Source organism: Stylophora pistillata, chromosome 11 (assembly GCF_964205215.1).
Source record: "Stylophora pistillata chromosome 11, jaStyPist1.2, whole genome shotgun sequence".
NCBI classification, from domain to species: Eukaryota; Metazoa; Cnidaria; class Anthozoa; order Scleractinia; family Pocilloporidae; genus Stylophora; species Stylophora pistillata.
In genome coordinates this window covers 22582901-22605702 of record NC_142529.1, presented here as the reverse complement: position 1 = coordinate 22605702, position 22802 = coordinate 22582901, and the positions used below count along the sequence as shown (strand labels likewise).

At 37.7% G+C, this 22802-nt stretch overlaps 2 protein-coding genes and 1 pseudogene across 4 annotated transcripts; 2 read left to right on the top strand and 1 right to left on the bottom strand.

Moving 5' to 3' along the window:
• Window positions 1–106: 106 nt before the first annotated feature.
• Window positions 107–8180, top strand: LOC111338002 (solute carrier family 35 member E1). 2 transcript variants are annotated; one of them, XM_022944408.2, is made up of 6 exons: window positions 107–298; window positions 3240–3305; window positions 4025–4162; window positions 4916–5041; window positions 5854–6096; window positions 6470–8180. In XM_022944408.2, the coding sequence occupies exons 1-6, from the start codon at window positions 257–259 to the stop codon at window positions 6575–6577; spliced, it is 723 nt and encodes a 240-aa protein (XP_022800143.2). In that variant the 5' UTR covers window positions 107–256; the 3' UTR covers window positions 6578–8180. The 2 variants fall into 2 exon arrangements, with proteins under 2 accessions (XP_022800143.2, XP_088594182.1); XM_088738056.1 differs by lacking the exon at window positions 107–298 and adding an exon at window positions 330–1261.
• A 4904-nt stretch (window positions 8181–13084) lies between these two features.
• LOC111319679 (uncharacterized) lies at window positions 13085–15799 on the top strand. Its single transcript, XM_088738055.1, has 2 exons — window positions 13085–14150; window positions 15499–15799. The coding sequence occupies exon 1, from the start codon at window positions 13234–13236 to the stop codon at window positions 14041–14043; it is 810 nt and encodes a 269-aa protein (XP_088594181.1). The 5' UTR covers window positions 13085–13233; the 3' UTR covers window positions 14044–14150; window positions 15499–15799.
• Window positions 15800–16080: 281 nt separating this feature from the next.
• LOC148720658 (sodium- and chloride-dependent GABA transporter 1-like) lies at window positions 16081–21815 on the bottom strand (annotated as a pseudogene). Its single transcript, XR_015992946.1, has 9 exons — window positions 21523–21815; window positions 20904–21036; window positions 20270–20404; window positions 20044–20147; window positions 19690–19804; window positions 19392–19491; window positions 19189–19289; window positions 18713–18875; window positions 16081–18187 (listed from the first exon to the last, which is right to left on the bottom strand). The product of XR_015992946.1 is annotated as a sodium- and chloride-dependent GABA transporter 1-like (transcript).
• Between the last annotated feature and the right edge of the window lie 987 nt (window positions 21816–22802).

Below are 22802 nucleotides of genomic sequence, written 5' to 3'. Positions count from 1 at the left end.
GCATTCCGAATAGTTCTTCTCTGCTCGTTGTGGTACACGATCAGTTCAACGAACAATGTCATCGGGAAAAAAATACTCACGGATTTTCCTTTCCCTGTCACCGTAGCCATGGTTCAAGTCGTCTCAACAGCTCTTTATTTGTCGCCAACTCTTCGCGTGTGGAGTGTGCCTCCTATGAAATCTTTACCGAAATCAAGTCTTCTTAAACTGATCTTACCACTTTCCTTTGGAAAGGCTTTTGCTGCAATAACAGCACATGTCAGTATATGGAAAGTACCTGTTTCATATTCTCACACGGGTAGGTTGATTTTTTAAAAACAATGATTCTATAATAAAGATAGGTTCTAAATATATATATTTAAAATCAAAGCTCAATTATCTGCTTCAGGACTAAATTTGATTAATCAGAAAACTTCAAACAATTTTCCAAAAAGTTAAGGTTACTACTTATTCTCAGTTTGTCAAAGTTGAGTTATCCTAAGCTCGTCTGAGAATCTTTGATTATCAGCCGGTCAAACCTACTTGTAATTGTTTCGACTTCTATTAAAGTTGTTGACCCGTGGAAGTGCATTGTGATATAAATCAGACAACCCGTTGTGTTTTTGTCTCCAGTCTACGACGCAACAAAACTAGAGGAACAGCTGTGCTTGTGCTGACACTCGATCCTAATGATTTCATATCCATTCGCGTTATTTCTGAATTTACAGCAGTTCTTACAACCAGGCCGATGATAAATTATGAATTGGTGTCAGTTGAAACACAGTAAGAGTAGAAAACAAGCTTTGGTTGTGACTCGCCATGCAAATGTGTCTCTCTCCCTAACTTTCGATTCCCATCGTAGCTTTCTTTTTTTCTTTTTCTTTTCTTTAAAAAATAGCTCTGTTGTCATCAATAGATCGAAATAATTAAAAATATGTTTAACTCTTTTACCCTGTAACTCCAATGAGTGACCAAGACAGAATTTCTCCCAACAATATTGGTACAATATCAAGCACACTAGTGATGAGAATAACGTAAAAAGACAATCAGAGGTTTATCAGTTGATTCAAAACCAAATTCTCAAAACTAACATCATAAGAATTGTAAGGCAGACAGTAAAGGGAGTTACTAATGAGATCATGGGAGTGAGGAGTGAGAGGGTTAGCAGGTGGCAAAGCTCTCTTTTTGCCTTTTTTAATTTTTTTTGTATATATTTTTTACTGAAATGCATGTATTCTTATTGTATTTCATGAATTTTCTTGGATACCACACACAAGTTAAGGTACGTTTATCTTAGACTTGGCACAGATTTATTCTTGGAGTATTTCAATAACTAGAAAATGAACCCTGATGTGGTAACCCTGGGATTTCCATCACATTTTTCATTAGCGGCTGCCGATGGTGCTATGCATGTAGGCAGCTTTGCCAGAGACGCAAGAGGTCTCCCAGGCAGCAGAACACCATCGGTATCCAGCCCTTGTTAACCTAAACTTGATGACTCATGTTGATGCTTGAAGTTATAGTCAGTGTGGCTCTGAAAATCTGAAACAGTGCAACTGTGCTTAGTAGGATCTGATGAACACCTTTCCAGTTCACACTAAATCAAGTTCCATATGTACAAGTTTGACCCGTTGCACCTTACATTGGTGTGCATATTCTCCATATATTCTCTACACATTTCGTAAGGCACTGAAAAGGAGAATTTGGTTAACAAACAAAAGCTTTTTTAATTGGTGATCACTTCCCTTGTATAGTAGAACCTCAATTATCCAGACCTTGGCAGTCCGAATTTCTCAATTATCCGGACTTTTTTCTCTGGTCCCAATTTTGTCATGCATATTTATTAGCCATAATCAAGATCTATAGCCATATTCTTTTCAAAGCTGCAGTGTTGAAGTAGAAGCAAGTTTGTTATGCTTTCAAAAAGCAAAAGCAGTGCTTGCATGCATTGTAACTGATGAAGAACATTTTGAATGACATCTGATTGGCTTAGAATTGCTTGTTGCTGAGATGATTCTGTAACCTGTAGGCCAAATGTTTTTCAAAACAATTTTTAAATGTTTTGTTTCAAGATTAAATGTTGCTTTCTTGAGTTAATCAGTTTTTTCTTCATTAATATTTGTATCCTCGATTATCCGGACTCTCAATTATCCAGACTATTTTGTCTTGTCCCAATGAGTCCAGATAATCGAGGTTCGACTATATGCATATTCTCCATACTGTTGCTGACAAGGAAAATTTCTTTAAAAATCAAGACATTCTTCAGTTAGTAATCATTTCTTTTTTTCCCTTGACCTCAATGTTTGATTTAGGGTTTTGTCTTAAGAAATCCTAGAATTTAACACTACAACCTCTATAGTACTGCCATGGAAAGTTTCAGAACATTCCTCTCTTTAGTTCCACACTTTTATTTGTTCTGAATTTAATGTCAACATTTGTGTTTCTATGGAGATCTAAATCTTTATAAATCATTTCCATTTGATGATGGTGATTTGTCATCACAGAAACTTCACATTCTGTTATTGCTTTTAGTTGATCTTGTTTGCCAAAATCTTCAGTTTTTCAACTTTGAATTGAAAGAAGCTAAAGATACCTGAAGTACTGAAATAATTGGAGTCCATGGTAAACTGACTTGTGATTCAGATCAACAGACAAATTGAGTCTAGGAAATGATTTAACATTTGGTTGAAAGTGTTTTTGTTTGTTTTTGTTTTTTTGTTTAAGGCCAAAACCAATTTGAAATATTTTATCAACTGCATATACATTAATACCAGCTGTCTTTATTTAAATTCAGCTGATCTATTTTTGCAGTATAAATAAAGTTATTATAATTATTATTATTATTCCCAGTGGCAGCAATATTAGTTATAATTTACCATCTTGCTAAAAAAGAACTGTGATTAATTTTTCTCACATTAATTTAATTTACTCCATTTTCACTGCATTATTTGCAGTGGGGAAGGACTAGAAAGGAACGTACAAACCATTCATGCTAGTCCACCCTCCCACCCATCCCACCCCAGGGGAGGGCATCCATCACACAGTAATCTCGTGCATGAGAAATTAACGTCTCCTACCCCCAACTCTGCAGGAGACGGGACCTCCATTTATTCGTCCCTATCCGAGAAGAATAGAATATCTAACCATTTCTTGATGTTATAGAAAGGTAGCAAATTCTTCTCAATTATTTTAAGACCTTCAATTATTTTAAGACCTTGAGTGTGAAAAATACATTGAGTGAAAAATACATTATCTTACAGGCAACAATGCCAGTCTTTACAGTTATTCTTTCAAGACTAATTTTAGGAGAAACACAATCAGGAGCGGTGAGTTTACACAAATCTTTCAATATTTGGTTTATTTTTTTCATTTAATTCATTCCAAATGTATATGATTTAAAACTAAATGGAATGGGGTATCCCAAAGTAGGCAGCCATCCAATTCACCCTTCGGCTTCTTAAGATCTCAATGGTAGTTCTTTGTACTGTTTGCCATATTTTTTATAGTGTTCTAAGAACTTGGTGTCAAAAGTAAAAAAAGCAACCTTGGTGATATGTTTCTTGATTCTCATCACCTTTCTGCTCTGTAGTGAGTGGCTAATATAAGAAGAATTGATCAGTCTCTGCAGGATAGGGCTTTGGAACATGCTGCGCCCAAAGTATGGAACCGAATACCTCTGGAAATTAGACAGTGTCAATCATTGGATACTTTGAAAGTTTTACTAAAGACACATCTTTTTAATTTAGCTTTCTATTAGTTCTTTTATTAATTCATTATTTTACCTTTATTGTTTTTCCAAAAAATTGTAAATTATTATTATTATTATTGCTATCAGTAGTAGGATTAGCCTCATTGCTGTAGGATTTTTAATGTTGTAATGTGCATTCGATCATATCTTTTACTACATATTAGACTGCGCAATATAAGAAATAAACATTATTATTATTATTATTGGTCATGTTTGTTGTCAATTTTTATATTCTCATTCCTTTCGTTCGTTCGTTCATTCATTCATTCAACACTAATTGTTTGGTTTTCATTTCAGGTGTACTGTTCATTAATTCCCATTGTTGGTGGAGTCATGATTGCTACAGTGACTGAATTGTCTTTTGACATGGTTGGTCTTCTTAGTGCCTTGTTAGCAACCTTTACTTTTGCTATACAGAATATTTTCACAAAAAAGGTAAGCACTGCCTCCACATTCTCTTCTCGGCATGTTTCACCCTTGCTCTAACTTGTTTTTTCTTCCCTGTCCCTATTATTCCTTTCTCCCTCTCATCCTTCCCTTTTTTCCATCATCCCTTTTTTCCTTTTTTCTTTCCATTTTCCCTCTCTCTGTGTGTCCTTTTCTCCCCCATTCTTGTCCCTTGGATGATTGAACACTTCTCAGGTATTAATGTTAAGTAATTTTGCCATCATTGGCGCTTCACAACGTCACTGTAACGTAAGGAATCTTTAAAATTTTCCTTGCTAATCACATGGCATGGAAGCTCCAGACAACAAGAGACAGAGGTGTATACTCCTCAATTTCAAGACCCTGACTTGAGTCATTTTTCTGAGTATTCAGAGGAGCCAAAAAAAGGCAACAACAGTAAAAGAGAGAAAGCCTAAAAGTGGTATCTTGTTTCACCCCTTCTTTAACCTGCTACACACCCTCCACACTCTTCTTACTCTCATCTTTACTTGTGTTTGCCACTACTTGCCCAAGAAATGCCACAAAAGAGCTCTTCTGTTGGCTACTTTAGGGCTGAAACTTCTAACGCTTCCTTTCTTTCACCCTCTCACCACAGCACCATCTCATCCCTCTGTCCTTCTCCTAACCTCTTCTTTTTTCTATATATATCTGCTACATTTTAATTGTTTTACTCTCTGATAATTATCCCTTCCAGTCTAATGTATTACATGTACTTTTTTTTTTTTTTTTTTTAATATTCAGGCACTTAGAGACTTACAACTGAATCACTTACGTTTGTTGTTGCTAATGGCAACTATAGCATCTGCCATGTTGCTACCTGTATGGGCGCTGTATGATTTGAGAAGAATTATACTTGAACTCGAATCGGTGAGCATTAAAATAATAATGAAACCTTCTTTGTTCTGGGAGATGTGCGGTCCTAATGTTCAGTGCGCTGGACTCCAGCACAAGGGGTCAGAGTTTCAATACCAATTTGTTGTCAATTTGTTATGTTCTCGGGCCAAACACTTTACTCTTGTAGTACCCCTCTCCACCCAGGAATATATACATATATATATATATATATATATAACTAACTGCATATATATATATATATATATATATATATATATATATATATCTTATATCACCCAAACTTGAGTCATATTGCCCAAAATTCTAGTTGTGTCGCTCAAAAAAAAAGTCAAGTCCACTGAAGAAACAATTATTTAAAAGATACATACATACATACATACATACATACATACATACATACATACGTACGTACGTACGTACGTACGTACATACATACATACATACATACGTTAGTTGACTGCTCCCCATGGGGGCTTTTCAGGGCCAATTCCTACCTTTCCCACCCCTGGGGAGGACATCCACTGCAGTAGACGGGGTCTACGGTTTATTCGTCCTTAGCCGAGAAGACTAGAATATCTATCCATTTTTGTGATTATAGAAAGGTAGCAAATTCTCCTCCCTTATTTTAAGACCATGAGTATCGGTCCGGCCGGGGCTCGAGCCCTCGACCTCCCGCACAACACTATTCGGCGCTCTAACCAATTGAGCGAACCGAGAGGTCAGACTTACGGTCTCTAAATAGACAATAATCACGAAAACTCTCTTTATTTAAAGTATATAACAAATCTTTGTTTGATAACAACATTTTGCTTTCTTTATTTCAGGGAAAGGAGGACATTTTATGGCTGCTGGTTATCTTAACAATAAATGGATTTTTAAATTTTGCCCAGAATATGGTGGCCTTTACAGTTTTATCTCTAGTGACTCCACTAAGCTATGCAGTGGCCTCTGCCACCAAAAGAATTTTAGTAATTACAGTGTCTATAATGTTCTTGCGAAATCCAGTCAGCCTATATAATGGAGTTGGAATGTTAGCTGCCATTTTTGGAGTGTTTCTATATAACAAGGTGAGTTTCACAGTTGATTATTATTGTTTGGTATGTTAGAGAGTGACCAGCATTTAATTTCTGTTTACAATATCATCCCTGGGTCAAGCATTGAGGTTATGAGTATAACGAAAGTGATCACCAACTTTTAAAAGCTCTTGACTGTTAAACGAATTTACCTTGTCAGCACCTCAGAAAATGTATAGGGTTAAAAGCGAAACAGCTTGGCTCGTACGTAGCAATTTAAATGCGCGCACGAGATTTGTTTCGACAGACTGGAATTGAGAAAGGAACTTCCAAATTTTATCCTTTGTTTTTTGTCTGTGAAAAACTTTTAACTCGCGTAACACTGTATTTGTCATCTATTACGAACACGCTAATTTTCTACTTGCAGGCAAAATACGACGCCAACCGCAGAAAACTCGAACTTCCGACGCACACGAAACATGCGGCACAGCTAAACAATGTCACAAATAATCATAGACATTATCATCTTGTATAAGTTCTGCCAGAGACCGACTCGATGCATGGGTTTCTATACATAAGGTGACGTTATCGTTCCTGTCGTGGAGTTGAAGCCAAGATGCTGCGGGCAGTTCTGTTGGATTCAACCCCTTTTGTATCTGGCGAGAAATAAGAGGGAATCAGCGCGGAGGAGGTCATTTCGTTAAGCTGTTGAAGTGATCGTTTGCTGACTTTACTGTATCAAAAAAAAAATAATAATAATAACCAGAATTGTAATAGCGTTATTACAAGTTCATCATCTCCAGAAAAAAACCTTCAAACCAAACAGCGTTCTCCAAAGGAAACGATTACGAAGTCTTTAATATATGAAACTAGGTTTAAATCTCTAGACTTTGCTTTCCTCACGACAAGAATTCGCCCGAAGAAGGAAGGAACTACGCATAGAATGACAGCCCGCTGCAGCGGGAAAGTTAGACACGAGTCGGGGAGAGGTTTACCGGGAGTCTGGTACTAGACTCCTTGAAGACCTTTCGCCGATTCGCGTTGGTAGAGCACAGCCCTCGTACTTTCAGGCAAGCGAACAGGAAACGCTCGTGCTGAAGCTCTGATATTAACGGCCTGTACACAGCGAACAAACGAGGCACTGTCAAATATATCGCAAACTGTGAATACAGAGGACAATTCTATGGAATTTGCAATTTGGGGGCAAAGAGGCATCAAAATAACTTGAATTTTCACCTTATCGAGCCCAAAGCTCCGCTTCTAATTGGGATTAATATTAATAATTGTTAACTTATTTTTAGAATGAGAAAATCATGTAAAGACACATAGGTCTAGAATATGAGAACATACGTAGATATATATCTTACACATATACGAATACATCAGGTTTTTTAAACCCAAGGGGCGGGGAGCATCAAATAAGTCTACATTTCAGGCTAATTTTAATTGCTAACATCATTGAAGTTACAGTCTTAATCTTAGACGGTCGACAAGCAAAATAAAGTATACATGAAAGTGGTAAGTTTTCAAAGAAACTGTGGTGCAGCGTCGATGGGGGTATTGCAAGAGAATTTGGTTTCACCGTAGAGAGTTAAAAGCTGAAGCAAAGACAGAGGGTTCAGCTTTTCCCAATACGGACCGACCTATGCTGGTCAATAACATTTTTATTTTTTTCGAACACAAAAAAGTTATTGCTATAAGAACCCGAATGATTTAGAGCGACAGTTACGAGTTTAATTACGGGAAAATCCTCCATAAACTTGTCAATTTGTTCACGAGTGGATGATAAAGAAAACAGACATTATCCAAATTTAAGAGAACGCTTTCACCGAAACATTTTCATTTGTAAAGGTAACTTAAAACTTTGAAACATTTTTTGATAAGTAACTGTCATAATATGACACCTGTCAATTGATGAGGAAAAAGGGTACGCGTTTGAATAAGTAACAGCACTGGTATGACAAACAGGCACGAGTTAACGATGAGAATGTTCTTGTAAGAAAAAAAAAGCACTCGGAGATCTTACGTAAAGTATTGTTTATTTCCAACGACGATTAATCTTCGAAGACTTACCTCTGTTCCGTTTTAAAATGTCACGGAAAGTCAAATTGTAAGTGAATACAAATGTTTGTTTTGGAGTTTTCAGTCTGCTAGTTTGTTTTCTGTAATGATGTGTGAAAATCGATTTTTCTTCCACCGAAAAGCTGAAGTCGTTGAGACTGTGTCCAGCTAGACATTTAATGAGACTCATATTCATCGAATTCTTTCGGTTACTGTTGTGAAATTTACGGTAGTAATGTCCAAATTCAAGGGACGTGCAAAGAATAGGCGAAAGTGTATTTATAGAAGAACTCAAAACTTCGCTTAACGTTTCACAAACGAACAAATTGTGTTGAAGAATTCAGATATTAGCGATTGGGAGTCACATTGATTAACGTAATTATTAACTGCAACTAACTCTCGTGTTAACTTTCTGAGTGACTTTTTGGGAAGGATTATTGAATTACAAATTGTTTCTAGGCCACGTTTCTATCTTTTCAAAAACAAATTTAGTACCACACAATTTATTTCGAAATCGATTTTTGCGGAAAAACCAAAGTGTTTTGAGAGTGAGAGAGAAGAAAGAATGACTACTATTTATCACCAAAAGGTCGTGACCGAAGCCTTTGCTTAAAAATTCTGCCCAGCCGGCAAAATGAGATATATTTGTGAAAAATTGCAACGAACCTTGAGATATGCTGCAAAGTTAAACAAGCGAAACGGATACCGCCCGCAGTGAGCGGGCCAGATGGGGAGAATGCTGCCCGCTCTCGGAACCAATCAGATTGCACGATTTGTAGAATACCGCCCGCTCACGAACTGAGAAAAAATAATCAATATTATTGTACAAGCGATCGTCAATGTTGGTTTGCTCTTCGCATGGAGTTGTCTGTACTTACCTAGTAGAAGACATGATTAGATATGCTAGAAAAATTTGTCAATATGACCTATGTACATGAACATCATGATGTTACAGTGTCAAGAAGAATACAACAATTCAGTTCAATTTGCAAAGTATGTAAAACATATTATAATTGTACTCGTGTTTTTGTGTGAATGCCATGGCTATAAACGTGATTGTGAACCAAGCAGAGTTACTAGTGATGTTGAAACGTCCCTCTCAGAAAAGTAGAAAAGTGCAGAATTATGCAGGGAGCCGTTTAAGTAAAAACATACAAAAGTCATGGAAAGTCCATGATCTTATTCAAAATAGTGAAACACAAAAAAATTACACATAAAACATGATTCAGGTTTGCATAAAAAATGAGAAGGAAACCAATTTTTGGAACAAGAAATGTTAACTCTGTGATGAGATATGTCCACAATTCAAGTACAGATAAACATGGAAGGAAATATCTCAAATACTTCAGGTTCTTTTTGTGTAATTTCCCACATAGTGGGTACAAGGGTGTAATTCACTGGGACATTTGTACAAATAGCAAGCTCTATGATGATATAGAGAAAAACCCTGGTCCTGGTATGTACCATGTGGATCCCAGTAAAATAATAAAAGCAGCATACAGTCCAGGGGATGTTGATTTATTTGGACAAAATGCAGGGCAACAGTGTGTTGCAATGAGTCTATGTGTGTCAATATACCCCAATATCAAAGGGATAGGTAATCCTGATGACTTGAAACAAATAATGCATATTGGAAACCAGCCTCATAACAGTTTGTCACAATTATCAAGAACATGAATCATTTTCACTGCTAACAGATTTACCATCAATGCTTAGTACTAGAGAAGGTTACGAGCAAGAATACAGTGAAAGTTACACTGGTAATGTCCATGGTCAAGCCTACCACTGAGGGATATCCATACTGTAGGGGCCTGAAAAGAGCTCTTCAGTCGTTGAAATGGAACAATAAAGGTCATAATGGCCATTTTAAGGTGATTGACTCGCATGCTAGAGATGGTTATAGTAAAAGTCAAGCTCGAGGAACATGTTCTATCAGACATATCATCTACAGCCAACTTAGTGCATTACTTTCAAAGTTTTTGAGCAACTGATCTGTATGAACTAAATTACAAAATATGACGTGGCAATAAGCAACAATGTAAGAGAGGTATTAAAGAGATCTTATTACACGACTCAGGCAGTCAGAGGGCCAATAACTAAAATCAACCAATCAAAATGCTCTATTGCCAGTCAATATTCTCTCAGTATTGGACCAGGCACTGTCCCAAATGGTCCTGAATGATACCGCACTTGTTTCCCTTTGAACTTCAGTCGTATTATTAACCAAGCTTGCTCGGGACTATACTGGAAGAATATCGGCTCTCGGTCTTTTTTGTATGGACCTTGCTGTGCTCAGTCCGTACTGTCAAGACCTCGGGCCGATATTCTCCCAGTACGACCCTTGCGCTTGGTTAATAAGATATATATATTAGGTCAACACAAGTGTTACAAAGACCACTGTTTTGCAGTAGTTCTTTATTCCATATGTTATTCAATCATCTCACCTTGTAGTTATACTGCCTGGAACTCAAATACCTTAGATGCAATCACTGAAAATGGATCTCAGCTTAGCAATACAATGCACAGTAAGCAGTGTTTAATTAACAACTATTCACCAAAGTGGAGGTGGTTAGTGGTGGATATTTACCAAGCCGCGAAGCGGCGAGGTAAATATCCACCGCCAACCACAGTGAGATAATATACAACAGTGAGATAATATACACCACCGTCGTTAATTTGAGTGATTTCTTTGCTTGTCATGGATGCAAACTGGGACGCCATTTTTTCCCGAGTTGCTCAGAAGTAAATAGCAAAGGATATTCGGAGTTTGACTAACCAATCAGAGCGCGCCTTCAACGCTATCCACTGTTTTAGTATAAACTAACATCTGATACCCTGCCTGACAGTGTGTTACAATATTTCGCACTTACATAAATGTACATGTTTATGAAGTAAGTGATAGAGAATTAAGTAATTTAACTGAAAGCAGGATATCTTTAGAGACCTATTAATGATTTAAGGAACCAAACTGGGAAAACAGGCTTTTTAATGTGGATTTCAAGTTACTGAATAGCTTGTATTTATTAACAAATGCAAAGTAAAACAATTTTCTCTTCTACATATGAAGACAGTCATTCACCAGCAATGAAACAGACAAAACACATTCCTGGTGTGAATAATCTAGAAGAGGAATTAATAATATTATTTAAAATAAACAAGGTTATCAGACTATGGAAAATGATATACAATTTATGTGCTGTTCATGTAAAATTACTGAGATTGAAAGGAAACATTTCACAAGAAAGCACAGAAAAAAACATATGTATGACAGCATGGAACCTGTTGCCAAAAAAAAGGTTTCCAGGAGACGTAAAAAGAAAATATTCAACTATGGATGTTACAAAGAAGAATTACTTTCCCAACACAATGTGAAATTAGTGAAAGCCAGATCAGCTGAATTGTGTATTAACCAGTTTAAGAGGACAATAAGAGAAGGCTCCTATTTTATATGTAACGTCTGTAATCAAATACTTTATAAGAAATCAGCATTTTTTTTTTATATCGTGCATAAACAAGAAGTACCCTAGCCAGACATATTTAGTATTCAAGAGCCATTTGATGGAAAACAGTACAAATTATATGTGCAACACATGTCATTCAAAGGTCATAAAAGGAAAATTACCATGTCAAGCTGTAGTGAATGTGTACCCTATGTGGGTGAAATACCTACAGAACTATCCTCACTAGAAAAACTAGAGCAAATACTTAGTCTAATAGCTCAACAAAAAGTAATTATAGTGAGGTTGTGGTCATGCCTAAAGGTCAACAGCAAAAAATTGAAGGTGCAATATACAATGTACCTGTAGAATGTGATCAGAAATGTAATCAACTCCCTCATCCACCTGACAGATCTGGCACAATAATGCTAAAGCTTAAAACAAAGTTAGAATTTAGAGGACATGTTTATTTTCAAGCAGTATGACAGTATAGTTAATGTGGCAAGTTCTCAACTGGTTCAAAGTAATAATCCATTGTACAAAGATATAGTTGTTGATATAAACAAGATTGACAGCAACCTCACAGCTTACAAAATGATGCAGAAGATAATGACACACATCAACAAGCTACATCAAACAATGTAACAACAGATAGTGATCCTGCATTGGAGTATGAAATGAGAGAAAATGATAGATGAAATAGTAATGAAGAAGAAAATAATGACCCCTTAAATAATATATATAGAGCCTCAACATGCAAGACATCATGCTTAGAGTCAATAGGTTATTATACAGTTGTGTACTTAGTTGCCAAGCCTTTGATTCGGAGTGAGGCTGAAGGTGGCCTTGTCATAATAGAGACCTGTATCTACTTAGCATGATAACAAAGTGATTTACATTTGAAAAGCAACAAGGTTTGTATCATAACAAGGTCACCTCCAACCTCACTACTGTTCAAAGGCTTGGCAACCAAGCACACAACTGTAAAATGGAAATGAAGTCTATAGTACAGCACCAAGAGAAAACAAACATTATGTCTCATTTATGCTTGATAAACAATGTGAAGAACTGGCATTTCCAGTATTGTTTTCCAAGGCGGATGTGGGTACACAGCAGAATGACAAGTTACAATTTCACCATTGAAATGCTTTAATGCAAGACTTTTACATTACAGTCACTGTGGAAGGTGTGCCACAAAACCTGAATACCTCTTTTTGCACAATTTATAATTGAACAAGAGAATTCGAAAGTATCAGATAGTATAGATATTGCTCTAAAGAAGGTTCATGGGCAATCTGTCTCTGCCTCTCAATAATGAGCCAATCCTCAGAGATTGGTGAACCTTATTTGCCAAAGATCAAGCATATTTATTTGTACACAGGCTAATAAAATAATGTTTTTCACACAAGTACTTGAACTGTCTGTTGGCACAAATAACCGTCAAAAAGTAACACTGGAGTGACTGATATCGAAAATTCCGCACCCAGGTCCCGGATGTAATTTCGTATAAATTTTACTCGTGGTGAATGCGCCGACTGCTCAAATAAAACGCTCGATACGAAGCCCGAGTGAACGCTACTCGAGCGTCTAGTCAGCGGTTATGTTTCAATCTGGATTTATCGTATGTAAGTACGTGCTAGGCATCCCTGGTTAAAGGTCAGCCACGACATTACTTAATCTCTTTCCCGAATTTATGTCTCTGTCGCAAACTATGATGAACAATGAGCGAGCAGCAAAGGGTTACCAAAAGATTTCTACTAACAGTCAAAGATCGTTTGGCATGAAATTAGCTAAAAATATTGCACCATGCCCCGGAGGTGTTATCCTGGATTTAGGCTGTGGCACTGGAGAACTGTCTGCATATCTGACGGAACTTGTTGGACGAGACGGACAAGTCGTAGCCGTGGACCCGGACGTGTCTCGAGTTAAACTAGCTCAGGAATCGCACGAAGGAATCAGTAATCTTAAGATTCACGAAGGAAGCGCCTCGAACTTCCCAAGGATGGGTACAGAGTGTTACGACATTGTCTTCTCGAATTTTGTGCTTCATTGGATCCAAGATAAACAAGAAGCCTTCAGAAACATGTACCAGAGCCTGAAACCAGGCGGGAAAATCGTTATCTCGTTCAACCCTGTGTTACCTGAATCCTTCCACGACGCCTTTCAGGAGTTAAACCCACAAAACCTTGGCCGCCTGATGAGCAATTACCATTGCGAAAGCAGGTCAAAGGTTGAAGAGATTTGTACAGCTGAAGGCTTTGAAATAGTCGAGAGTTACGCCGTGGAATCTGATGGCCTGGAGTTTGAAGATGTTGAAAGCATGATTTCTTTCTTCTGGGCAACTACCCACGGTGTGTTTGATCCAAAGCTGATTACGAAAGACAAATTATCAAGTTTCTGTGCTCGGCACACATCCGGAGAACATTCTAAACCATTGAAGGTGTTTGTTACTGAGGGTGAATTTGTGAGTGTGTTAATAGCAGCTAAACCGCCTAAAAGTTAATTTTGTTGGTCCTCTTTTTTTTAATAGTGTTTTGCCAACGGAAGCAGAGGGCTAATTTTTAACTGAAATTAGGCTGTGACCAAAAGTGGGACGTGGACTAGGGGACTGGGACTTAGGGAAGTGGAACTCCGGAACGAGAGACTGGGGGACGCAGGGACTCGCGAACGTGGGACGCGAGGAAGTCGGGACTCGGCGACGCGTGGGAACTCGGAGACGTGATAAACAAACAACACCTGCTATTTGCGCTGAATTTGTAAAGTATAATTTTCGGTGGTCTCGAGAAAGGTATTACGCTACCGAAACGGGTAGACTGTGACTGTTTTTTCTGGAGACGTGCGTAACGGTTGCAGTCAGCGACAACGGACAAAACTGAGGTGTCTACCTTCGATGATCTGATGCGAAGGGTAAGGAATAAATTAGAGAGTCTACAATTTATTCCTAATGAAGAATTGCGGATTCAGTAGAACTCCAGTGTTTACAATTTGCTCCTGATGAAGAATTAATAAATTAGAGTGTTTACAATTTATTTTACTTTCTTTTCTGGAAGATCTATGCGAACTAACTACAACTGACGTATGCTGCGATTACTTCGCGACGAAAGTATCCTCATCGTCCTCGTAATGACTCCGCAACTCTTCACCAGGAATAAATTGTAAACACACTCATTTATTCTTTTCGATTCGCATTAGATTATCGAAGGTAGACACCTCAGTTTCGTCTGTTGTGATTAGTTCGCATCGATTTTCTGGAAAGGAAGTATTAAAGAACACTTTTTGCTGGATGATGTTGTATTATTAAACGAAAGCGGATAAACTACAACAGACAACAAAAGCGCGGGCAAAGAAATGCGAAGGAATGTTATCACGTGCATTTGCCTTTTGTGTTAACATCGCTTTTTTAGTTACGTGACCAAAAACGACCACTTTTGTCGCTAACATTACATATGTCTCCGGAGAAACAGTCTACTTGTTTCGGTAGCATATTACCTTTCTCGAGACCACCCAAAATTATACTTTACAGATTCAGCGCAAAAATCCGAGTCCCCGAGTCCGCGTGTCCCACGTCCTACGTTCTCGTGCCACTTTTAGTCACAGCCCTGAATTTGCTTTTCTTGATCACTGTAATGCAACGCGAATCGAACTTGTTGGAAAGAGAATTGTCAATCAAGGCACATCTCGCATTTCGTCAGAAGGGGTTCATATCGGGTCGATTTCCGATAAAGAAAAAAAATCCGGGCTCACCCGGTGTCGCCATCGTCATAGTAAACTCACAAAGTAGAAGCTCCGAACATCGAGCTCGCCCGATGTCATCTTCGTGTTAACAGACTCGCAAAGTAGAATATAGAGAATCACCTATAAATGTCTTCCTTGTTTATATTTCTACGCCAACTTCTTTTCTAAAGCGAAATGAGTGTTTAAAATATACGACCCAATAATGAAAACGACAATTTTCCCTTTTGTTATTACGTAATAACATGATACCTTGTGTGTTTTTTCTTCGCATGCGGTGAGATGCTCGTAATAGAAAATGTACTCAAACTGTGATTTCTCATAGCTTTAATACTGCCTCGTCTCGATCAGTTGGTAAGATTGTTTTTTTCCTTTTTGTTTTTAGCTCGTTCGTGATCAGAATTTTGTTTTTAAGGTAACTCTAGCTTTGCATCTTGTACAGATTATTACGGCTTGCCAACTTGTAATCCATGGTTGAGGCTTGTTATGTCGAAGTACAAATAAACTTGTTGAGTTTTTTTAAAGAATGGTTTCTCTCATTGTTATGAACGCTTTAGATGTTCGACCCAGGCAACGATCCAGTAATCAATAAGGAGTTTGTTAGCTCAGTTGGTCACTGCACTGGTATCGTAGAGGCCATGGGTTTAAATCCCGTTCTGGCCTGAATTTTTTCAGGCCTTATTTTCACTACTGTTCGAGCAGTGTTCTTTAGCTTACTGACTAAGGGGATACTTTTCCCATACTAACTTGGTTTCTCTGATACACAATCACAAATTTCCCGCTCTAATGAGACTTGAAACTTGCCTGGGTAAGTAAGTAAGTGAAGGCTTTAATTAATTTGAGAGGATTACATCTAACAGTGGGAAAAATATAGATAACTTTATGGCCCTTATTACGCTATTAAAAGGACCTAAAAAATTGTATTGCACAAGAGATTGTAAACACTTTGTAATCTTGGTATTTTAACAATTCACAAGCTATATACATCTTCATCATAACTGAGGTTTAAAACTTGAAAATATGTATCCTATCAACAATGAAAAATACAGAAAAATTCCCACATTAAGATGGCATAATTGAAAAATCACATTTCAAGTCGTGAGAGCGCTTTCAGCTAAAAAAAATTGCAAGTGACGCTTTCGTGGTAATCGACTGTAACATCTATCGTTTCGGTGTTCTGACTTCCTCCCTTTCAGAGATCGCGTGCAGATATTATACGTATCAGTCTGTTGTTGTTGTGATTGCCCATCCGTAAAAAGGAGGTATCAAATAATGCTTGATTGGGAAACTTAGTAGATAGAGAAGCAACATGTGGACAAGTTGCTACGAAAGTCTTTTGGCAGACAGGGATGTGCTATTAAGCCTTTAGCTTCCCAGTTTTCAACCATGGACAAAGACCTCGCACAAATTTGTATGACTGATAGCAATTCTGCTACTTTATAAATTCTTTATTTTAAAAACTTCGAAAGAAAAATGACAACAAGAACAGCAAAATGGGAGGAACTGATAACGAACAAAACGAAATTTTTGATCACATGCAAAAAACATCACATATTCTGTTAGTTTCTGTACTGGCGTCATATTTGTTTTCAAAAAATATGTTATTTCATAGAAAGTTTCACTCTACATTAGAAGCACTTAATTTTCATTTTAAGGGTTTTTTTCTTAATCGGCTTTTTCGGTTTCAAAGCTTTCCATAATAAATCATGTTAAGCCAACCACATTTTATGAATTCTATATTTCTTTTTGTAAAATAATTTTTATATCTGTTTTTGTTTGTTTGTTTGTTTGTATGTTTTTGCTGTTGTTTTGATTTTTATTTTTTGCTATGTGCGTGTTTGTGTTCCTCCCAGTTTTGCAAAGTTTTAGTTTCAGTTAAGGTTATTGGAAAAAATACTTTGTTCTTGTTGTCCAAATATCGACGAAAAAAATATATTTTTACATAAAGCACTGATGACATGTTTTACCATTTAAAGTGAAAATTTTAGTTACATAGAACGGTCATGCATATATGGCTTCTTATCACGACAACAAACGTTTAACAACCGCGACAAACAATTTGTAAGTGAAAAAATAACAAATTGTAAAATTACAACAAATTTCCGTTCGATTAGGCCAGAATTTACACTTCCGTTTCAGGGAGATTATAAAAGTTGTCAGCGGCGGCAAAATCGATCCAGGTCTCAGGGCATTTTCTATAAAGGCAAGACAAAGGAGAAGATTAGACACACGGTAAATTATATCACATGATTTAACTTCCTTTTTAATATTATCGGTTGTTATGATTACTTTAGTTTTGAAATCATGTGACATAATCAAACAGTCCTTTATTAAATGTATAACTTTACTCCAGTCCACTTGGTAGGCTATGACGCTCGGCCTCACCGTTCAGAATAGCGACGTTAGGACCTACTAACATCACTGTGCAGAATACGGTGATCGAGCACCATAAAATGATCGATCCTGAAAAAGTCACGACTCAGATTCAACTAAGGAAACAACAACAACTTTCTCATTTGTGTTTTCCCGCGCTTTATTCGGCTCTAGTGATTCTGATTACGAGTAGTCTCTCCTTTTCTGCGAAGTTTGTCGTGAGAGTGAAAAAAAACATCGGTGAGAAAAATATGTTGAAGCACCTGACAGAAGAGAATGGCAAAGTACGAGCACCTCACTCCCAGAGTTCTGCGCGGCACTTTAACATCAATCTTTTTTTCTTTTTTTTTTTTTTTTTCTTTGCCCAAAAAGCAGAGACCGTGCGCATAGACTATTCATAATCATTATGATCAAAGTTCCAAGTAACAAAATTGAAAACTCCTCTGATTAACATAACTTTAACTTGGTCTACTTGACAGGTTATGGCGCTCGGCCACAGAATTCAGAACTGTGACATTTGGACTTACTGCTTTTCTCAATCACTATATAAAAACAGAACAATGAAAATCACTTTTCACTTCACGAGCAAATACTGAGAAAATAGCTCTCGCGAGAAATCTTGCATTTAAGTCTTTAAGTACATATCCTACAAAAGTATTTAGTTTAGTCTACCCATTAAACCTAACAGCAGTTACAAGACTTTATCCTGGTACATGGGCGTAGGTGCGTGGTTCTTTTCACTCACGGCCATGTAATATCCTATATTTTTCCATCATAACGTACATTGGAGTGTTTTCTATTCCCCTTACTGGAATATCAGTTTGTAGCAAATTTCCCTTCGCAGGTCATCAAGTTTTCCTGACTATCCTCTGGCCAGTGCCATTCGTCCGACAATAAATCTTTCATATCTCTTTAAAGGATTCCCTTACTAGTGGAAAATTGCGTCAGTACCTTTTTGGACTCTTAGATCTGATCTGGAGTCGAGCATATGCACTAAGACTCCTTCAGACGTCACGTACTAATCAATACCTTGCAATGCCATTCATCTGACGATAAATATTTCATACCTCTCTAAAGGATCCCTTTGGATGCAAAATTCAACAGACAGCAAATAGCCAGAAAAGACAATAAAGCGGCCAGTAGCCATGCTACAGCTTGTGCCCAGTCGGGGTACATGTATCCATTGTACGTGATTCTCTTCCACTGGGTGATGCTCCCCAGAAATATCAACTGTTTTATGTAATGCGACATATGATTAGTAACATGACATTTCAATCGGAGAGGGGAGGGGGTGGGGAGTATAGGGGTGAAATTAAAAGGAGAAGTACGATAAGCTTTCTCCTGATTGGCTGTGGTGATAACGTTGTGATTAGCTTCCCGAAAGCTTGAAATTGCCCTGCATCTTTACTTTGAATTCTGACTGACTGCTATTGAGTTTCAGCTTTGATTTGCAACAATGATCAGATTTTCATGATATGAACTAACCACTTGGTGTATGATGGAACGAAGCAGGACTTGTGTGTCGCAAAATGGATGGCCTTACCGTTGCAACAAGCGGAGTGATGTACTTCCAGCAGATGACAAAGTACTTGCTGGGTTTCTTTCCAATCATATCTTTGATATTTTCCGAGAATTTATCAACTCCTGATAGAAAGAAGAAAAGGTGAACAAGTTTAGCCTCACGGAATCGTCGTTAAAATAAGTGAACTTTTTTTAAAGCACTAATGCTCTAATAAGAATACTCACCATATCCCCAACTGACGGCAACAGCTTCGAGAGCAACCACACAAACCAAAGAAAAGCCTCCACTTTGGCTATCAAATATGTTCAGGACGTAGATTCCTCTCTAACAGAAAGCAAGAAAAAAACAGAAAAAACAACTCTTGAAAGATGAACTGTGCAATAAATAGTTTCCTGTTTCTAATCTCCTTTCACTTTTAAATTCAGAACAAAGGCTACGAACCCCGTCAAAAAAATTTCCTCCCCATCCTTAATCAAGGCCAAGACTGACCACGCCCTAAGCTGTTATCTTACCAGAGTATACAACTTGTGCCACTTCCCTATTAAGGGTGTGGGCCATGAACCCTATGACACTGAAGATGACAAACCCTCCGCCGACACTGGTCGCACAATTGATGCACGATACCACAATTGCGTCCCTGGAAACAGACACAAGTACGTCGGTACGCATGAGCAATGAAATGTCCGTTCAAGTGGCCGAAATAGATTTTTCGTCTAAAGTCTTTGTTTAAACAATTTGACATCTATCATTGCGCGAAGTTTAACGTTTTAAATTCCTTGTAGGTGAGCGTTTCAAAGACACTACTTCATTTTCCCGGCCATTTAAGCAACATGTGATGTGCGGAAAAGAAAGCGCGGTGCAAATGGTATACTGTACCGTTCACAGTTGTTGTTGAATTCATTGTAGCTGGTATAGGTTAACAGGCCTCCAAGGCCCACACTAAGGGAGAAAAATATTTGGGTAGCAGCATCGATCCAAACCTATAACAATAAAAACAGTTTGAAAAAAAAAACAGCGTTGATAAAGATAAAATCTAAGAGGCTTCTCGGTGAAATAGACAAATGCTTCTGTATCTACCAGAGACCATTATTTTCTTTCTCACCTGTGGCTCTAGGAGCTTTTCGACGTCTGGTTTTAGGTAAAAGATGATCCCATCAAGTGCACCAGGTAGAGAGACACCGCACACAAGTAAGATACATAACACAATATACGGGAAGATGGCCGTGAAGAAGGCCACCTGTGAACAGGAAGGAACATGATATTAACCAAAAAACGACGTGATTGACCAAAGTATTATGGTTAGAAACCAATTCAGGCTCATTAAATGATATCAGCTTTGCTTCTGTTTTCACCTACAGCTTTAAGGGGTTACTAAACTTAGGCCTCTTGTAAAGTAGGTTTCCATCGACTGAGCCCAGCGAGTTGATTTCCCCTATCATGTTCTTTACATCTTGCTCGTCCGAGATAGTAAGCTCATCCGAGAATAGCAAGATGTATATATACAACAAGATCAGGGAACAAGCCTAAATTCCAATTATGGGAACATTCCCTTATCTTTTACTGTTGTCTATTAGCGATACTACAGATCTAGACTCAATAAATTATATCCAACACAATTCTTTTATAATGGAACTTACTTGCCTGATGATTTTTAAAACAACATACAGAAAATACTAGTTTCAATAACGAGTAAAATTCAAATTGCATTTTTTGGACTGTGCATTTTTTTTGTTTACCTTTCCAGAGCTCTTGATGCCTTTATGGATGCAAAAGAAAACAGTGACCCATGCGATAAACAAAGTTGTGGCCAGCGGTAAACGAATTTCACCCAGCTCGTCGATGCCATTTAACACGTCCAAGATACGACGCCTTAAAAGACCATAGATCACATAAACATATAAAAACTTTTATTCGCAGTAACTTTTTGTTAATGAAGAAAATTTTCAGTCCGATCCAAGCAAAGATTTTTTTCTTTAAGCAGTGATATCGCCATTATTCGATTAATCTTTCTCTTCCTCGTGATTGGCCAAGAGTGAAACACGTGGCCTGAAAATAGCAGTCTAATAGTCAGCTTATGGGTAACACTGATTAACTAATTTTGGTGGTTGACGATTTTCTGCTCATGAGTAGTTGTGTCCACGATCTAGAGTGTTTAAAGATTTACTTCAACCATTGACTTTGAATTGACTGCCTGTGACTCTAACTTGGCTGATTTGTTGCTGTTCAAACAAATTGACACATTATTCTTAAACCTTTCACCTGAATTAGGAAGGGGTAGCTTGGGGAATGAAGTGTGGGCATAATCATTTATGACATATTTTTTCTGTGAGCCTTTGTTGGTGAGATATTACAGACCCCTTTGGCACCATTCCAAATTTGGTTTTTACAGAAGGAAGATGTGAGCTTGCAAAGTTTTCCAGATCTGGTAACAGACTCCACAGCAAAGGCTCAGGATTTAAATTCTTGAGTTTAGCTTTTTGATCAAGGCACAGAATTTGATACTGGGATGCAGGTGAGTAGAGAGTGGTTTTAGAGAGTTTATTATAGTTTGCACCCTCTGAGGCTTCTTCGCCATCAAGGTATCCACACATTGAGGATTTATGTGTTTCCCTCTGGGAACACTCCATTGCTGTGCCATCATAGTACATGTCAGATCATCAGGTAAGCTCTTTAGCCCAAGTTGCTTACAGTGTGACAAGTGAAAAAGAAGGCCCACAACATGGTGACAAATCCATCCAGCAACTGCTACACAAGAACACGTTCCAGACACTGTTGTTTGATTCATACCAATTAACACTTGAAGGGAATGTGGTGTTACATTTTTCTTCGTCGATCTGTAGCATCTGGCCAAAACAAATGCCTCGGAGTAACTATACGTAACTGAAATTTGTAAAATTAATTTAGATCAATCTTTACCACTTTTTAAGAAATGGCTTCTTAACATGAAAGGCGAGAACATCAGCAACTTTCAGGAGACTACACCAATTTATTTACCACATCACTTACTTTTGATGTTATGGAGATATCCCGGTTCTGCAAAGTATTTGTAAGCTTTTGCAGTGCTTTCGCATCCCGTTGAACGTGCTGCATATTTCTCGACATCAGTAAAGGTCCTACTCGGTAAACGTGAAAGGTCCACACTCGGATCACTGAGGAAATCAGTCGAATAAAACAAAGCTAAATAGCGTCAACCTTCGATTTTTCGCAGTTTGTAGACATGCAACTACACTACAAGTCTTAACAATCTTTACCTAACCCAAAGCAAGGGCAGAACTCTTGCGAAAAATCGAATAACTCAATCAATCAATAGATAGGCTTAAATAAACTTTCGCCTGCCATTCGTTTGTTCCCAACGCGTTAGAAGTAACAGTGAATACAAATGCTCGATCACAGAAGCTCTTTACGCATTACGCATATTTTACGAGTGGATAAAGATCGTTTTGTTCCAAAATAAAGAAGCTAACAGTGCAAATATTTGTGTAACTGACCTTTCGTGACCCCACGAGGCAGCCATAGTTTCCCGTAGCAACCGATTTGTTTGTCCTCCAACATGGCGGAGAAGATCACGTGACTTCTTAGTGCAAGGAGCCTATTCCCAATGATCAAAGGTAATTAACTTGGTCTTCAACAATCGA